General features: G+C 39.3%; 1 protein-coding gene across 3 annotated transcripts in view; it reads left to right on the top strand.

The window, feature by feature from the left end:
• Positions 1-18609, top strand: part of DOCK8 (dedicator of cytokinesis 8) — a 206393-nt gene that overhangs the window by 49164 nt on the left and 138620 nt on the right. For all 3 annotated transcript variants that reach the window (XM_070590602.1, XM_070590603.1, XM_070590604.1), the window contains 2 exons: positions 6858-7033; positions 9748-9819. In XM_070590602.1, coding sequence (XP_070446703.1) covers positions 6858-7033; positions 9748-9819 — 248 coding nt within the window. The remainder of the gene's footprint in view (positions 1-6857; positions 7034-9747; positions 9820-18609) is intronic.

Raw genomic sequence — 18609 nt, forward strand, 5'->3', positions numbered from 1 at the left:
AAGTGAAATGGAATGAACCAGCTGGACCATAACAGCTCTGGCTGAAGAGAAGGATGTAAAAAGCCACATCCTGGATATGTACCAAACGCCATGGTTACATGACATGTTTGTATGTAACATTTACGTAAAAAAAAAAAAAAGAAGAAGAAGAAGTAGTCTCATACCTTAGAAAGCATTCATTTTTGCTGTGTTTAAGCTTCTGTGAAGTAAAGTAACCTTTTTCTTTTACCACTAAGGATAATCTAAATGGCAGATCACTTGATATATGTGGTCCTCTTATTTTTCTGATGCTATTGTTCTTTTGTGTTTCCATCTTTCAAAGAGTTGGGCTATTCGTAGGTTTCACTGATTTCACTGGAGGAGACATGATGGAAAATGAAGATCTCAACATAGCTTTCATGCAAATTCACAGTGGAAGATAAAATAAAGTGTGGCACCCTGCATGCAGAGCAGGAGTTTTGTTACTGTCATTGTAAAGCGGGGGAATCAAATACATCTTGGTAAAAAGAGATTGATGGCCATGATGGCATGTCAGCATTTTCCACTCAGTGGCATCAGTGGAAGATTGCCATTGGTGGAAGCAGGGAAGTGTTGTTTAATCTAAGCCATGAAGTACTTTGAAATCACTGAAGCCAGAAGGATCTTACTTTCTTCAGCTCTGCTATATTTAAATAATGGAGAGCTGAGAGGATTGTCTTAACCATTCATTTGTTCAAGAAATATGTATTGGGTCTCATTCTATACCAGGAACTGCTCTAGGAGATGGGGATATAGCAGTGAGTATAACAAAGGGTCTAGCCTCATGGAACTTACATTCTGGATTGCAAGACATCGACAAATAGGTGAATGTAGACTATATCAAGGGGTAGTAAGTGCTTTGAAGAATGAAACTGGGGAAGGGAATAGAGAGTGACACAGAAGAGGGCCTATGGGGTCATCTATGGAGGCTTCTATCTGGAAAGGAGACACTTGGGCAGAATTCTGAATGAACTTGACAGGTATGTGAAGGAAGAGTATTCCAGTCAGAAGGAACAGCCATTGCAAAGTCTTCAAGGCAAGAATGTGTTGCACGCTCCAGAAACAGCGAGGAAGTGGAGTGTGAGCTGAGCAGAGTGGGTAATAGGAGATGAGACCGTGAGAAAGCAGGGCTTGGTCGTAGACCTCAGAGATCACGGAAGAACTTTGGCTCTTAGTCTGATTAAGATGGAAAGCCACTGGAAGCACAGGCCCAGCATGCTGTGACTTGTTGTAAAGATTGCTTACAGGGTCCTTTTTATAAGGCTCACTGATGCTGCTATGTGGAGAATAGACTGGAGTAGGGAGGGCAGTTAGGAAGTTGTCATAATAACTCAGGAAAGTAGGGTGGTGCTTTGGTATAGGGTGGTGGCAGTAGAGGAGGTGAGAAATGGTTGGATTCTGGATATATTTCAGAAGTAAAGTGGATAGGATTTTCTGATGGGTAATATGTAGGGTATAAGAGAAAGAGAGAAATCAACATTGCCTCCAAAGTGTTTGCCCTGGGCAGCCAGTGGGATGGAATTGCCACTTGCCGAAACGTGGAGACTTGGAAGATACGAGAAGAGCAGACTGGCAGGAAAATTGAGTTTGTCTTGAATTTATGTTTGAGTGGCCTATCAGATCACCAAGTGGTGATGTTGAGGTATAATTGGAAAAATCAACCTGCATTTCAGGGCAAAAGTTCAGGGCTGCAGATATGAATTTGTAATAAAAAAAAAAAAAAAAGAGAGAGAGAGAGAAGGTATTCAGAGCCTAGGCATGGATGAGATCATCTAGGAGTAAATTCAGATTGAGAAGAGAAGATCTTTTAGGACTAAACCCTGGGACACTGCATAGAAGGAGGAGAGCCTAGAAAAAGTGATGTTCCTAAGATGGAGTGACCAACTATTCCAATCTGCCCTAGACTGAGGGGTTTCCTGGTATGTGGACTTTTAGAGACAGAGACACACGGGGACAGCTGGTCAGCTTCCAAGTGAAGAAAGTGCTTCAAGGAAGAGGAAGTGATTAACTGTGTCCAAAATGCTATACATAAAGCAAGACTGAGCAACAGCCATTGAATTTGGCAATGTGGAGGTCTTGGGTGATTTTGACAAGACTTCTATTGTGAACAGCCACGTAGATTTGAGAACCACCCCCCCTCCATAGGGGTAACAGTGTACAAGGGTACAAGACCAGTGCAGGTCCTTTGTAATTACCTGTGTGATTTGGGTCAAGTCATTTAACCTTTCTGTTTTTCAATATCCTTATTTGCCAAATGTTGTCCAGATTTGTTGTTTTAATCTGCCACCAGCATGCTACCTGCACACTACACTGTGCTAGAGCCACAGAGATTAATTTTAAACAGATATGGTTCTGATACTGTAGGAATTTTCTATTTCAGAACAAATCTAATCCTACTCTATGTCAGAACTAGCCTTTGATGTGCATTAGGAGTCAAGGAAAAGCTCAAACTCCATTAATTAAAAAATGAATATTTGACTGTGAATAAGCTTTTAGGGTATGTATAATTTTGTTGTGTATTTCTCATCTTCTATTGACCATGCCTCTGAAAAAAATAGGTAGAAAGAAAGACAGCACAAATCTTCACTAGAGAAGGGTTGAAAAATTGGTTGAGGGCTGCAACTGTGTCTCCTCAGCCTAGTGCTGGACTGATGTAGGACCCCAGTGAGTATTTGTTGGATGAATGAAAGTAGGTGTATTCGTGTGGGTTCAACCAGAGCAGCAGAGCCAGTAAGGAATACTTATGCATGCATATTAAGGAATCGATTACAGGGAATTGGCTGACCCCCTGGTGGTGGCTGGCTAAGCAAGCCTGAAGTCCACAGGGCAATCAGGAAGGCACGATCACAAGCAAGCTGGAACCCCAGGGGCATAGCTGGAGCTTAGAGTCTCTGAACTTGGAGAAAGCCTCCACTTCTTCAATAAGGCATCCAACTGATGAAGTCAGGCCACCCAGGATAATTTCTGTTTTGATTAACTTAAAGTCAACTGATTAGGGACTTTAATTACATTGATAATATCCCTTCACAGCAACACCTAAATTAGTGTTTGATTGTATCAATAGAAGGTGTGTGTGTACTATAAAATAACTGCAGCCTCCCTTCCATCCTCCAACTCTGGCAAGAGAAAACTCTTGTAGCCCACCTTGTCTGGAAGCATGCTAGGAAGGGAATTCAGGAGTGTGGTTCAGCCCAGCTAAATTGACACACCACAAAACCATCACCATAGATAAAGCCTGGTTTAGGATAATTTGCAGTCTTAACTTTTGGGGTTTTTTAAAAGGAGTTTTTAAATTTTTTGATTATTTGGGGTTTTTCTTACATTATTTTTAACAAATGATAAACGCAATGTGATGATACATGGTATAAAGTGAACTTCTTAAAATTACTTTGGATCATACCATTTAAAGTAGTCTTCAGTCTCCACTGACTAGGAGACCACATGTAGCTCAGCAGCAGAGAAAATAAAGTAGTTAATTTTTATGTTTGGCTTCTAAGTGCCCAGGGGCCCAAGTCCTGCATTAGGGACTGACTTTACAACATGCCCCCACCCCATTCCCAAACTTCATTCCCCCACGAAATGCAGTGCCACTGTCACTCTCTTCAGTGTTTGTTTTCTCCCTTTGCTTGTCGCTCAGTGGGCACAGTGTGTGTTTGTGTGTGTTGATTCCCTCGTAATAAAACCTGCTCTTGAGATTAAGACTTCAGATAGTTTAGAGAACAGAAATCTTTTTTGGTTCCTGGTTGTTATTTGAATTTGCAAAAGGAACAACTTGCTTGGAGGCCAGGTTAACAGTAGTTGGAGTCTCCACCCACTTGCCAACGGCAAAGCAAGACTAGTTTACATCATATTTGGAATGAACAGTTTCCTCCCTTCTTGGTCTCAGTATAGAAAGTGTAGAAGAGACTAATTATTACAAGCCAGCTTGTGTGTAGCGCTAGAACCATACCCGCTATTATTACAGTTTGCGTTTGTAATCCATTCAGTCCCGAAATAGATTCAGACCTCAAGCATTTACGACTTTGTGATCAATTGTGTATATTGCACCAGGCATATTGCTGCACAATTAGTACACAGTGATGATACTGTGTTCTTTATCATAGCTCCACCTCCAAAGGTAGCATTGAATGTGGCAAATTCACCATCTCATGGTTGACTAGAGATCCATGGAAAGATGCATGGGAGTAGCTACGTGTACTCTTCTGTCTCCTTAGGGCCCAACTCAGTGACTTGCATTCAGCAGATGCTCAGCAAATGATTGCTGAATGAGGGAGTTGGCCATCCTTTTCTCCCTTGGTTCTTGGACAGGCTGGCCTGTAGGTAACAGGTGCTGCTATCAGCCAGGATTTTCATCATTTGTGGCTTTGAATTTCAGGGACATGACAAGTGTAATACTTTGGCTGCATCTGAGTCTTTTTCTCTCTGATGATTTCACACAAATGCCGTTTCTCTGTGGAAGCTTCTGCTTCCTAGTTAGTAGTACTAATGTGCTTCACACTGCTTCCAATGGTGCTTCAGTATAATCTTTAAGTGTATATTTCCAGTGCCTCTGCTTGAGGAATTGATATTCTTCATGATAAATTTACATTTATTATTCAATTAATTAATTATTACTATTATTACTTTGAGCAGCCAATCTCATGAGCTCAGAGTGGAACTTGTGGGTAGTGGTAACTGTAGTTTTTGACTCCCTTCCAAACACACTTGCTATTGCCTTGGGTTTTAATTATTTCTGGAAATACAGATTCCCTGAAAAGCCCACAAGAGAAAAGAAAATAATAGTGGTTAAGAACGTGAGCCAGCCTAGGTTTGAATTCCAGATGGGCTACTTCCAAGCTGCGTAACCATGGGCAAATTATGAAATCTCTAGCTATCAATGTCCTCATCTGTAAAATGGGGATAATGAGTGTATACCTTGCAGAGTTCCAGTGAAGAATAAGTGGGATAATGTGTATAATGACCTAGCCAATTTCTTGATACATGGTAAATGCTCAATAATTATTAGTTCAATGGGTATAAACTTTACATAATAAGCTTGGGCATGTAAAAAATGCAGTTTTCTTCATTTCAGATTGAAGTCATTTGAGTCCCTGACTCTGAACTCGGTGCTGGCTGGGGATAGGGAGTGGGAGAATCCACTTTCTCCTTTGCGGTTGGTCTTATGTAGGTGTCTGCAGTAGACTTATCTGTTCTGTGCATAGACGATGCCTATCATCCCCTCTGGTAGAGGTCCACAGTGTCCTTTGCAAACTCTGTCCCCACCTGGCTCCTGCAGAGGCTGATCTCAGCTCCCTGGTCTTATTGCTTCATTTTGAAAGGCACCCCGTAAGGACTATGGTCCTCTCCTTAGCTGACCTCCAGGTCCCCAGTCAGAACCAAGGGAAACTTCCTTGCCTATGTCACATCACGTGGGAGGTGTGGGGACCTAGAGGAGTGTCTTTGCTCTCTCCTGCTGAAGGGTGTCCTGTTGCCTTCTCTTTTGCCCCTTTTGGCCCTGCTGGTGCAGGCACTATGTAAATCCGCCACTTTCAATAATCTCAGACCAGAAGGATGGCGTGTATTTGCTCAATTCTTGGCTTTGTCCTCTCTCTCCAACATGTCACTCATATCTCTTCTACCACAAGAGACAACAGGGGTAGGGAGGAGATGGGGCAAGCCACATCTCCATTCTCTAATCTTGTTTCCTTTTGCCTCTTCAACAACACTTTGTTCCTCCTCTCCAACCTTACATCTAGTCTGGTGTCCAGTTTCAGGGTGATGAAAAGCTGCTTTTTTAGCACTTCCTGTGGATCTGTCCTTGTTTCATACCAAGGCAGTGCAAGTCAAGAATCTGGGGTGTTTGTTCTGTTGGTCCATTGGGGGTCAGAGGTAGAGAACAATACCTGTTTGGGCCGATGACCCCAAAGAGTCTGTCATAAATGAACACCATGGAGCTGCTGCTGTGGTTATGATGATGATGATGATACAGCTCAGCTTGATCTAGGTGATTCTTTTACTCTCTTAAGGCAGTGGCTCCTAAGTCTTTATATTTCACAGGCAATTCACAATATTTGTTGAATTTACAATTTTTATTTTATTGACTAAAGAAAACTATTTTTTGAATTATCATCTACTTCTATCATTTCTTTTATCTCCTCCCTCACCCACTGTGGAAGGATATAATTAAAGAGCAAAAAAAAATCCTCTTAAAGCGAGTACATTTAAGCCACATGAAACCTCAGCCGGTTGCCCTTAGTTTTCTCATATAACTGCAGTCAAGTGAAAATGTCTTCCCGACCAGCACCAGTCAGGTTTCAGCCACCAAGTCTGGTTCACTGTGGGCTGTGACTACAAAGGAAGTGCTTTCAAGAATTGACCTATAGGATAACTCAGGCCAGAGGAAACCCTGTGCCTAAATACTCAGACAGAAGGAATGTTGAATTTGCCCGAATTTCTAGAAGATTGCCTCAAACTCACTACTTCAGTGTGTTTGGGTAAACATGGCCTCAGAGAGCTTTTGCAGGAGAAATTATAAAAATTCATCAGAGCTCTGTGATCTCATTTTGGATCTCCTCAGGATTCCTCATCAAGATACAATTAAGCAGAGAAAAACTCTGCCTTGGGGTGTGATTTTAATTACTCCTCATGTTCTGACTTGACTTTCCGTGCTGCATTTCTTTTCCTTTCCATGTCACTGCTTCTGTGTTTGACAGCTCCTCTAAAGACAGCTCTGCTTAGTTGTACATAAGAGTGAGACACTCACTGTGTGGAGAGGGGGCGAGGCAAACGCCTGCTATCGCCTTCGTGCTTGTCCTGAAAACCCTGTGGGAATCTCCTTCTTCTTTTCCCTCCCCTTCCAGCCTCAGTTTTATGACCCGGTGGAGCCGGTGGACTTTGAAGGACTTCTGATGACACACTTGAACAGCCTGGATGTGGAGCTTGCCCAGGAGCTGGGAGACTTCACTGAAGACGACCTGGACGTGGTGTTCACCCCAAAGGAATGTCGCACTTTGCAGCCCTCTTTGCCGGAGGAAGGGTAAATCATTTTCTTAAAATGTAGATGGGATTGTGGCTGTTATGACTGTTATCAGTCGGGGGGAGATGCCCTAATACTGTGAGTTGTTTTAAAAATAAATAAAGTTACTCAGATCCATTAAGATATGCAAGATGACTGTATGGTACTATCACCTACACATAGATAACTTTTTAATTGGTTTGACCAGAGTGTGGGGACTAACCCAGCTAAAGGGATGCAGTGAGACAAAGTGGAATGCTCAAGAAGAGGTGAAGAGTTCAGGCTCTGGAGCCAGACTGCCTGGGTGTCAGCTCAGTGACCTTGGGCAAGTCATGTGACCTCACAAAACCTCATTTTTCCATTTGTAAAAATGTCAAGATTTTTCATGATCATCGCAGAAATGCCTCCATTCAGAAGCATTTTAAGTGTCTCCATGTAAGAGACTGGATCAAATCACAAACATAAGTTCAACCCACATTTATTGAGTATCTACTATGTGCTGGGTACTGGGATAAAAAGATGAATAAGGCCAAGTCCCTTCCTTTGAAGGAAGTTTTGCCAGGTGGAAGAACAATGGGGAGAGCTCTGTAGAGCAAATATATGAATAGCTGCTTGGGGCTTGAGTTTCTACAGTGGGTGAGTCTGTATGTTTATAGATGCGGGCATTAGCTTATGGTGTCAAACAATGGAATTAGATCTAAATGACACTGTTGTTACTTCCATAGTATAAAAAGCAACATCTCTTTGGAGATTTGGAATGCGCTTTTATTTGCACTCATTTTCAAAACAAAATTAAGATTCACATTCTCCTGGACGTTTTCAACCTTCTCATCTTCCCCAAAAAGTCCCAGAAAGGAGATCATGAAACACAGTCCCTGCGCTCATTACTCTGGGATATTCCAGTTCTGTTTTGGATTTTATTTCATTGCACTTTAAGGTTGGATGACGTGATATGGTATTATTATGACTCTTTGCTCTCTTGTTTAGGTAGTTCTCATTCACACAGGAGAGCTGACCATATGCTCAGCTCTAACATTTCAAAAATACTCACTTCCTAGAAAAAAAAAACCATTGAGACCCTGGGAAAACATTTTCCGTTGTTGGCAGACCATTTATTCAGGTGTGACCTTTAACAAGGTAACATCTATTATTTTTCACCTTTGATAGACAATCATTTAATTTGATTTCTTTTTGTAAAATTTTTGGGTAATTGTCTTCAAGTGAAGTCAGAATCCTGGAAAAACTTGTTTAAAATTCAATAAATGTAGAGGTTGAGAGATTTTTATTTTTTGAAATTTGATAGAAGAGGTCATTTTTTTCATGGTGTCAGTTTTTGAGTATAATATTGCCTTGTCACCAGAGGTTATAACTAACACACTTTCTGTCTGATGACTTTAAAACAATCTCTCCTATTTCAATCGCTGCCAAAAAGTCTCCTGTGGAATTAAAGCCCAGGAAGGTATCCTCCTCCTCATCAGAGTAAACAACAACCAACTCCTGTGGAACCCGAGTGCCTAGCCCAGCACTTGGTGCTGAGCTGTGATGGTGTGGTGGTCCTAAGCCTGCACTCATACGTGAACTGCCTGGGTTTGAGTCCCTGCTCTCCCACTTGCTGGGTGACTTTGAGCAAGATCTTTAGCATCTCTTTCCTCTGCAAAATGAGAATAATAATAGTGCCTGCTCTATGGAGCCGAGTGAAATTAACTGAATTAAGCCATGTAAAGTAATTACATCAGTGCCTGGTGCATAATAAATGGTGCCTAAGTGTGAACTATCATTATGTTGGACTTCTTATGTGCCAGGCTCTCTTCTAAGCACTTCACACACTAACTTATTAATCTTCATCACAACTCTCCGAAGGAGGCACTCCACTGTTGCTATCACCACTTTAAGGTGAGGAAATGGGCACAGAAGGGTTGAGTGACTGGTCCAAGGTCACGTAGCTCAAAAGGAATGGGGCTGGGATTTGGGCAGCCAGGGTCCAGGGACCACATGTCTCACTTTTATAATATTTCATCTAATACTAACAGCCAGCCCACAAGGTGGGTCCTGTTCTTATCCCCTTTTCACAAACAAGAAAATTAAAACTTATAGCTTCTGGACCTGTTTATCTCTAGTCGCAACACATTTGGAAAACAGCAAGGAACTTTGCTACTGTGGGGAATTCATTATTTCTGATTTCAAGACTCCGAAGCACTTGGAGACTATCTCTCATGAGCTGCTCCTGGGCAGGTAGACAAGAACCAGTGAATTAACAATCACTGGCCAGGGCCAGTGCTTGTCAGCTCTCACAGCCTAAGACAACTGTTTTCCATAGCTTTCAAAAAGGAAAACATGCGTGTCCTAACAAGGTTACACATGAGCAAAACGTGTGCCCAAATTACCCCTGTGAGGAATTGGTATTTGTGCTTATTTTTCTTGTTTTGTATGTGATTACAGCTAGTTCTACCTATCTTATGTCAGAATGCCTTCAGGAATAGGTATAGTTTAATATAATTCTCTATCATAAAGAAAACCCACAAAGCATAAAATGCCACTGTGTTTGTCTCATCAAAGTAGAAATGCTACTGCCTCCGGAATACCTCAGACGCTTGAAAGAGTGGGTCAGCATGCTGTAGCATTCTCATTCGACGTGGATTTGAAATCATGCTGTTCTCCTGGGTGGAGAATAAGGGATTGTTCTGTTGTTTTCACCCAGTAATGACATGTTTTTATTTCATTTTCCACCTCATTAGAGTTGAACTGGATCCACACGTCAGGGACTGTGTTCAGACCTACATTCGGGAGTGGCTAATTGTGAACCAGAAGTAAGTTCATTTTTTTTTCTCTTACATATATATTTATTTTATACATTTTTTTAATTAATAAAATTTTTTTAGAACGGTTTTAGGTTTACAGAAAAATTGAGTAGAAAGTACTGAGAGTTCCCATATTCCAACCATCCACCCCCAAAGGTTTCCCCTATTATTAACATCTTAGGTGGATTTTTTTTGCACATGTCCCCAGATAATTGTGAATATTGATTTTAGGGTTACAAATAAATTTTAGCGAGTAGACGAATTTGCAAATACAAAATCTGTGAATAATGAAGATTGACTGTATCTTGTCTTATCCCCTGCTTAAAAACTTTCTGAGACTCTCTACTGCTGCTATATCAGATATAAACTCCACTTGCATGCCTTTTAAGGGCTTTAATAATCTGGCCCCACTCAGTCTACTAACACTTATTTCCCTTAACTCCTGGAGTCATTTTCTTTCTCTGGGCCTGCCTCTTCTCCCTCACTATTACTCCCCCTACCTCTACACCTTTGATCTTGCTGTTTCCCGCCTGGGCATGCCCTCCCTTCAACTACCTACCAAACCCGACCTATGTCTTAAAGGGCAGATCAAATTTCTTTTTTCTTTATGGAGCTGTCTCTGACTGATTTATCCTTTCTTGGTTGGATCTTACTTTAGTGTTCTTCATTTGTTACAATTGATGAGCCAGTATTGATGTATTATTAACTAAAGTCCAAAGTTTACAATAGGGCTTATTTTTTGTGTTGTACTTTCTATGAGTTTTGACAAACGTATAATGACATGTATCTGCCGTTATAGTATCATGCAGAATAGTTTCTCTGCCCTAAAATTCCCCATACTCTACCTAGTCATCCCTCCCTGGCAGTCACTTATCGTTTTACCATCTCCATGGTTTTGCCTTCTTTCTCCATGTCTTTTTGTGGCTTGGTAGCTCACTTCTTTTTTTGCTGCATAATATTCCACTCTATGGATTTACCACAGTTTGTTTATCCATTCCCCTATTGAAGGAGAAAGTTACATTTCAAACGTAAAGAATAGAACTGTTTTGTTTTGTTTCCATTCTTCTGAATTCTTAGGGGAAAAAAAATAAATAAATTGAAACTTGGCCTCACATTCAAAGGTAACATTTTAATTTGTGACCAAGAAATAAATTACTTGCTAGCCTTCTAGTCAAAAAGGCCCTTCTCTCCTGGGTTAATTAAACATTCCATGACATTGTCCTGAGCTTTTCATCCCAGTGCCACTGACCTGGACAGCACTCTCTCGTGAGAAACATCTACACACAGTAAATTCTCAACCTGTATGTGTGTATCTGTTGGGCATCTGGATGGGGGTGTCCACAGATTGGGGGCATATCCCACTAGAAAAGTATCAGAGAACCTTTGACAAGACATAGTAGTTTGAAATTCTGATATCCTCACCTCTTCTATAGTCCAGTAAGAATTACTGTTCATACTCATCCCATAGGATAAATGATGAAAGACTTTGGGGATTGGGTTTTATCCAGCTCCTGCAAATGTGCTATTGAATTTGTGCTGATGTTTTGTGGAGTAATGTCAGGATGCATACTATTTTCAATAGCTGAGAAAGAGAAAGTATTGCTTATAAAAAGTAATTAAGAGAAAGTTAGAGGTTAATCCATCATCTGTCCTAATTTCTAATGCGAATGGAAAACTAAGTTTGCCAGGCAGTCAAATAAGGTTATGCTTTGCTGGTAATAAATAAAAGATTTCAGAACAAGTTGTCCTCAAGCTTTTAAATGTTATAATTAGAGATACTTTCTGGATATTAAAGTTCTAAAAAAGTCTGAGAAGGAACAATAAATAGAAAGGTCCATTTTACTACATTTAGTTATTTTCTCTTTGGGACACTGCACTTTTTCATTTCTCATGGCAATTCCCATCGGGATATTCTTTTTTTCTCTTTCTCTTGTACAAACTCAAAAGAAAAAAGGACTCTTTTTTAGGATACTCATTGTAGAAATTTTAGAAATTATAGGGAAACAAAATGAGAAAGCAAAAATCACTCAATTTCACTACAGACAGATAACCACCATTAACATTTGATGTGTGGCCTTTGAATCCTGTTTCTTTGTATATAATATTTGTATAAAAACTAAATCAGATTATAATACTATTTTGTAGCATGGTTTTTCAGTCTTCAAAGTAAGTGGTGAATATTTCTCCTTGCTATTAAATATCTTTCCTCAACACAATTTTTAATTGTTGCATAATATATTTACACTAAAATTCCTATAACCAGTTTTAATGTTTAGGTGATTTCCTGTTTTTCAGTGTTATACCCAAATACAGCAACATTCTTGTGCACCTCTATGACTCGTTTCCTTTGGAATAAATTCCTTTAAGAGAAAATTCTGCATCTAAGGGTACGCACAAATTTAAGGGTTTGGGAATAATATATCAGAAAGATTGTCAACAATGTATGCATGAATCCTCAGGAATATTGATATTATCATTTAATAAATTTCAAATTTTATTTGTAAAAAGGCTGTCTTTTATTTACATTTTCTTTGATAATTAGATCAGGAATCTTTTTCCCGTATATTTGTTGGCCGTTTGTAATTTTTCTTTGGTGTTCTGCTTATTCATGAAATTTGTGCATCTCTGTTAATGTGTTTGTCTGGTGGTGTTTATCTTTAGGATTGTTTTTATTTGTTAAGGATATTACCCTTTGTCTATCATATATTATAAATTCCTTACCCAGTATGCTATTTGTCTTTTAATATTGTTTATAATTTTTTAACATTCAAAATTACTTATGTAATAAAATCTATATTGACAATTTCCCTTATAATTTCTATTTTTGCTATCAGGCTTAAAACTTAATGCACAAACCTAATACTATTTACTAGGAATTTTGGATTAAAATGTGAATCCAGACCGTTAGCCACTTGGTGGTTGTTCTGTTCCCTTCTGTGTCTTCATTTGTGTTTATCTCTTCTGTAGGAACAATAATTATCCATATATTTATTCTATGCTAGTTTTTATGTCTTTGTTTTCATAAAAAACAAAGCAATATCTGTTTTTACTGTATGTTTGGCAACATACTGGAGATGGGGATTGCTATTGGCCCCATTCTCTGCACTCTTGTGTAACGGACCAGTTCCCTTTGAGAAGTTAGCTAATGGACACATAGAAGTGTGCAACTTCGAAACTCACTGCCAGTTTCTGGCAAGCTTTGACTAGTGTTTTACTGAGAAAGCACCTTTTTCTACCCCACAGTTTGATTCTTTGGTACTGTGAATCTGATACTCAGAACATGAAAGCTTCAATTCCTAGCACACACTCCTCCCAGAGATCATTCTGCCCTTATATGCATTTATAATATTTACTTGTGGGTGGAATCCAATACACTATTGCCAGATGCCCTTCACCTCTCAAACCTACAAGATTTTCGGCTCAGTTGATTTCTACGAGTTGTTTCTATATGGTTGCAAAATTATGGTAGAGAGAGGACAGAAAGGAAGGTGGTGGTTCTGGTGGTGGTGCATATGAGCGAAACCAAGTGGAGCCTGTGAGTGGCTTCATAGAAAAGCCACTACCATGAAGAAGGAGCATTCAGACTTCTGGCCAGTATAGACACTGACTGTTCAGGGCCTGGCAGGAAGGAAAGTACAAAGTGCCTTCCTTTGGGTTTCCCTTTGGGGAGACAAGCGAGGTACATCCTTCTCTTTCCAGCTCCATCTGGTCCACAGAGATTCTGTCGAGGCTCAGGCATTAAGTTATCTGTTAGTCTGGGTGAGTTTCCATTTTTCTCTGTGACTTCATAGGCGGTTTACTGAGAGGTTGGAAGAGGATACAATGAGGGTTGCTGGCCAGTTGTTAATTAGTGATTAATTAGCTCTCCTTTGAATTTATTATTTTATATGTCAAATAATGCATGCTTGTTTTGAAAGAAATCAAGTAATATAGAAGTGTATTAAGTAAAAAGCAAGTCTCTTGCCTCACTACTCACTTGCTACCCGCCCTTCTCTTCAACCCACTCTTCACTGCATAGAAGTTGCTGTGTAGGCTTCCAGATCTTCTTTTCATGCCCTCACAAATATATATATGGATATTTATATTTTATATAAATATGTATGTATGCAAATACACATTTGTAAATATGTATATCTGTATTACATGTATATACATAATATAATTTTTTTCAATAATATCCTTGACATCGTTCCATATCAGAGATCTATCCCTTCCTTTTAAAATGCTACCCGGTGTTCCAGGGATGACGGAATGTATCATAAGTTATTGACTCTTTCTCTATTGATGGACATGGCAGTTGTCTCCATTTTTTACAATTGTAAATAATGCCGCAATGAACATCTATGTATATTTGCCCCTACACACCTGTGAATATTTCTAAGGTAGAAATGGAACCAGTGTAAATGATACATTCTGATAAATACTGCCAAATTCTCCAGAAAAAGTTGTGCTAACTCTCCCCATTACCAACGGGGCATGAAACTGCCTTTTCCCTTCATATCTTTGCCACCTGGATATTATTAATTAAAATAAAATTTAAATTCCTCCAATCTTATTCTAATGATCATTTTAAACTAGAAGCTATTATATCTACTTTCTGAATACTGTTTCCTGTCCCTGAGTTTTCTTCCTTTATCTATTCCAAAATCCCAGTTAAATATACACTTACCATACAACCTGAAGTCCCACTCCCAGACATTCACCTGAGTGAAATGAAAGTCTACGTTCATATAAAAATCTATATGCAAATATTTACAGAAGTTTTATTTGTAATTGCCAAAAACTAGAAACAACCCAAATTGTACTCAGTTGGGTAATGGCTTGGGTAGTGAATAAACAGACTGGTATATCCATACAATGGAATACTACTCAGCAATAACGTGGAACAAATTACTGATACATGCAACAACATGGATGAATCTCAGAAGCTTTATGCTAAGTGAAAGAAAGACAAAAAAGATAACTGCGTAATTCCAGTTATATGACATTCTGGAAAAGGCAAAGCTATAGGGACAGAAAAGAGATCAGTGGTTGACAAAGTCTGGGGGGTGGAGAAAGGAGTTGATTGAAAAAGGGCGTGGGAGAATTTTGGGGGTGCTGGAGCTATTCTGTCTCTTGATTGTAGTGGTGGTTACAAAACTGTATGCATTTGTCAAAACTCACAGAACTGTAATCTCAAAAGAATGGATTATAATTATACCTAAAAATCAATGGATGGAAATCTAGGATAGTGCCTGGCATTAAGTAAGTACTCATTAAATGTAAGGTCTATTACTTTGCTCTGGTGAATTATATTATTTTGTAGAATGATGGTCTCTCTGAAGCAGGAGTAAGTGAATTCAAGTCCTGGCCCCACCACGTACTTGCTGTGTGACCTAAGGCAAATTATTTCTTTATGCCCCAATTTCCTCATCAGGAAAATAGAAATTAGAATAGTTCCTACCTCATAAGTTTTGTTGTATGCAATAAATAACATACGTAAAGTACTTTGAAGATTTCTTGGCTTTTGGCAATAATCCAATAAATATTAGCTATTATTTATGGTATTCATTAAGTACTATTACAGAATATGGCTCTATTATCCCTGCCCAATTGACAAATAATTTAAATTAAATCAATTGGTAGGATCTTATATGCAAAGGAGAAAAACAAGGGACAACTCAGTATTGTTGAAGATTTCTTTTTTTTTTTTTTTTTTAAGATTTTAATTTTTTCCTTTTTCTCCCCAAAGCCCCCCGGTACATAGTTGTGTATTCTTCGTTGTGGGTTCTTCTAGTTGTGGCATGTGGGACGCTGCCTCAGCGTGGTCTGATGAGCAGTGCCATGTCCGCGCCCAGGATTCGAACTAACGAAACACTGGGCCGCCTGCAGCGGAGCACGCAAACTTAACCACTCGGCCACGGGGCCAGCCCCGAAGATTTCTTTTAATTTAATGACCCAGGGTAGATTTCACATCGTAGGCACTATAAGTTATATATTTGTGGAATAAAGATAAGATTTGGAAAATCATAAGACTTGTACTTTAGGACTTACCTAGTTCCAATTCAGCCTATCCAAAATATTCCTTTCAAGTGAAATAAGATCTTCTGAAGACTTCAGAAAAAGCACTTATATCAGCATGTCAGAGGAATGAACCAAAAACTTTGTCCCATATATTTTAATGCACCATAGGGGGAAAAAATTACTTTCCTCTGGAGGGCCATAGTTAATGAAGCCACTTCACCTTCTATGGACATGTCTTTGTCATCCATAACTACGCAGTCAAGCACTGATTTAGTTAGCTCTTTTATTCCTCAATTATCTCCTTGCTGATATTACATTTCTCGATAATATCTAGGGATAGTCTTTTATGTCCTTGCTCTCTGTGATAATGGCTTTGAATCCCACTTAGGGGGCAGGGGAGTGGAGTAATGGCCACTTGTGTTCCCTCCCACTCTCATAATTCTCCAGGCATTTGCCACTCAAGTTCTATAATTGAGACTTTTAAATCAGACAAATAGTGCTGCCCATGAAGGAGAGAGGAAAGTTTTAAATTTTCTTTTGAATTTAATAGGAAAGATTAAACTACAGAGAAACACAAAATGCATGAGCTCCTTTTGGAGGAAATGTATTTTCCTACTTGAAATGCGTGTGTTGCTTAGACTGGAAGATGCCTTGAATGAACTCCATTCTCTCTTTCGTGTCTATCGCACAGTTTGGCGTCCTTGCTCTAAAAGTAATAGTGCTTTTCTCTCCACGACTTTTGAAAAGGGCCATTACCTAATGAATAGAATGTTGCCATGCTTACATGTTTATCTCATGTCATTTCCATATATTTGATAATTTTGTATGGATTGATGTTTGCTGGCACCTTTTGGGTCATATTAAATATTTTAAGCATTATTCCCTCTGTCATTTTCTCTAAATGAACTACGGAGTGATCAACTTAAGAATGTGTTTGATGTCTTGGTGGAGAGTTAGAACTCTTAAGTAATTAAAGTTGTTTATGTGCTGTTTATTCTTGGTGTATTATCTGAAGCGACAGTGAAACATTTCATGAGTGTTATGAACAGCATCAAAAAAGCCCTTAGACTTTGTCTTTCATCCTGGGTGATTAAGGTAATTCTGAGGGAAGGTCGTGTTCAAGGAGAGCTGGGATATCAAGGAATGGGGTATCATCTGTTTTATTACTCCATATCTTACTCCCAGTGAACTGGTAAACAATTAAAATTCAAACACATCAGTGCCTATAATTCAGTTACTCCCAAAACACCATAAAAATGTCTCCCTGATCAATAATTGCTTATTATGACATGCATTTGTTGTGCTGGCTGGCAAGGTGCTTAGCTGTTTGCTTTCTGTAAGTGTGGAAAGCAAGCCAGGCTCAGCAGTCAATGCAGTTACAGAGAGCAATCCAGCTGCGGAATTCACTGAGCTGCTCTTGACCTGTTACGCACAGACTCCCTTCCCCACAAATCCCCCCACCAAATGAAGCCCAATTCACAGGCCAGTGCTTTCCTGAAGCCTTCCTCGACCTGGCCAGAAGTAATTGCTCCCTTCTCTGAGTCTTCAAAGCCTGTTGTTTGTATTCCTCCTGGAAGCTTTTGTCATGCTGTACATTACATTCTAATTACTCCCCTGCTAAACATGTGATCTTTCTCACTAGACTATGACATCAATGAGGACAAGGACTCCTTTAAAGCTAGGATTCTTGTGTATTCCTCTTTGCATCCTCCTTAGTGCCTTATTCTCAGGAGACACTTTATAAACATTTGTTGAATGGAAGAGTGAATGACACTTTAACAAGTAAATATCCATAGCGTGTTCCTCTAAGACAAGCGTGCTCGGATCTCTCAGACCCAACATCTTCTTTCTGCGTGACAAATATTTTGTAATGCCACCTTTGTAACCCACAACTTTCTCATTTTTAGAAGTCAATAAAATGTCTCAACTGTTTTATAAAGGAGAAATAAACAAATATATAAACTAGCGTGTATGTAAATATGCAGATGCTTGGCCACAACTATACCGGAGAACATATTGAAAGAGCTGTTTGCACCTGCAGGAAGAATCATTGTAAATATAGCACCTACAAGAGCAGACTGCAACAGGTGTGCTGTATAGATGACTCAGATACCGCAAACAGCGCTGCTATTAGTAATGTGATTTTTCAGAATGGGGGAAACTCTTGGTAGAGCTCTAATCAGCACAAAGTTTAATTTCCCCTACATTGATATGGTAGTTGTTTTCCTGAAAAATTCAGTGCAAAACTATTTTGCATTTATTTGTAAGATGGGATAGAGGTTTGGCTCAGATATTTACAGACTGGTTTTTCACCTCCATGAATGTTCACAGGACTTTTGATATTTGTGTTGGATGCGGAATTTGGGATGATCCTTTGTTGTGTGTGATGCCCCCTGTATTGCCCAGGCATCGAGACAATCGAAAGTGGAAACATGAATTACCCTCATTGAGAACCATTGCTACTAAGACATCAGAAAATTGGAATCCCAAAATCCAATCCAACCATAGTTTTAGCAGCACGCCTGGGAAAGGAAATCCACAAAGACTTCCTGGAAGGGGTGAAATGAACAAGTTTAATCAGGACAACAGCTTCATTTAGGTGTTTATTTGTTTTTTGGGAAAATTCTACATGTGAAATCCTAAAGTGAGCACTTTTCAAAGTTCTACTTTTATTTTTGGTAAGAAAGTAAATTTCCCATATAAAAATAATTTAGTTCAGCAGAAATAGGATGGGAGACTTTAAATGCAACATATCGATAAAATAAGGGTATCTAGATCTATAATACATGCATTGGC

Source organism: Equus przewalskii, chromosome 22 (assembly GCF_037783145.1).
Source record: "Equus przewalskii isolate Varuska chromosome 22, EquPr2, whole genome shotgun sequence".
Taxonomy (NCBI): Eukaryota; Metazoa; Chordata; class Mammalia; order Perissodactyla; family Equidae; genus Equus; species Equus przewalskii.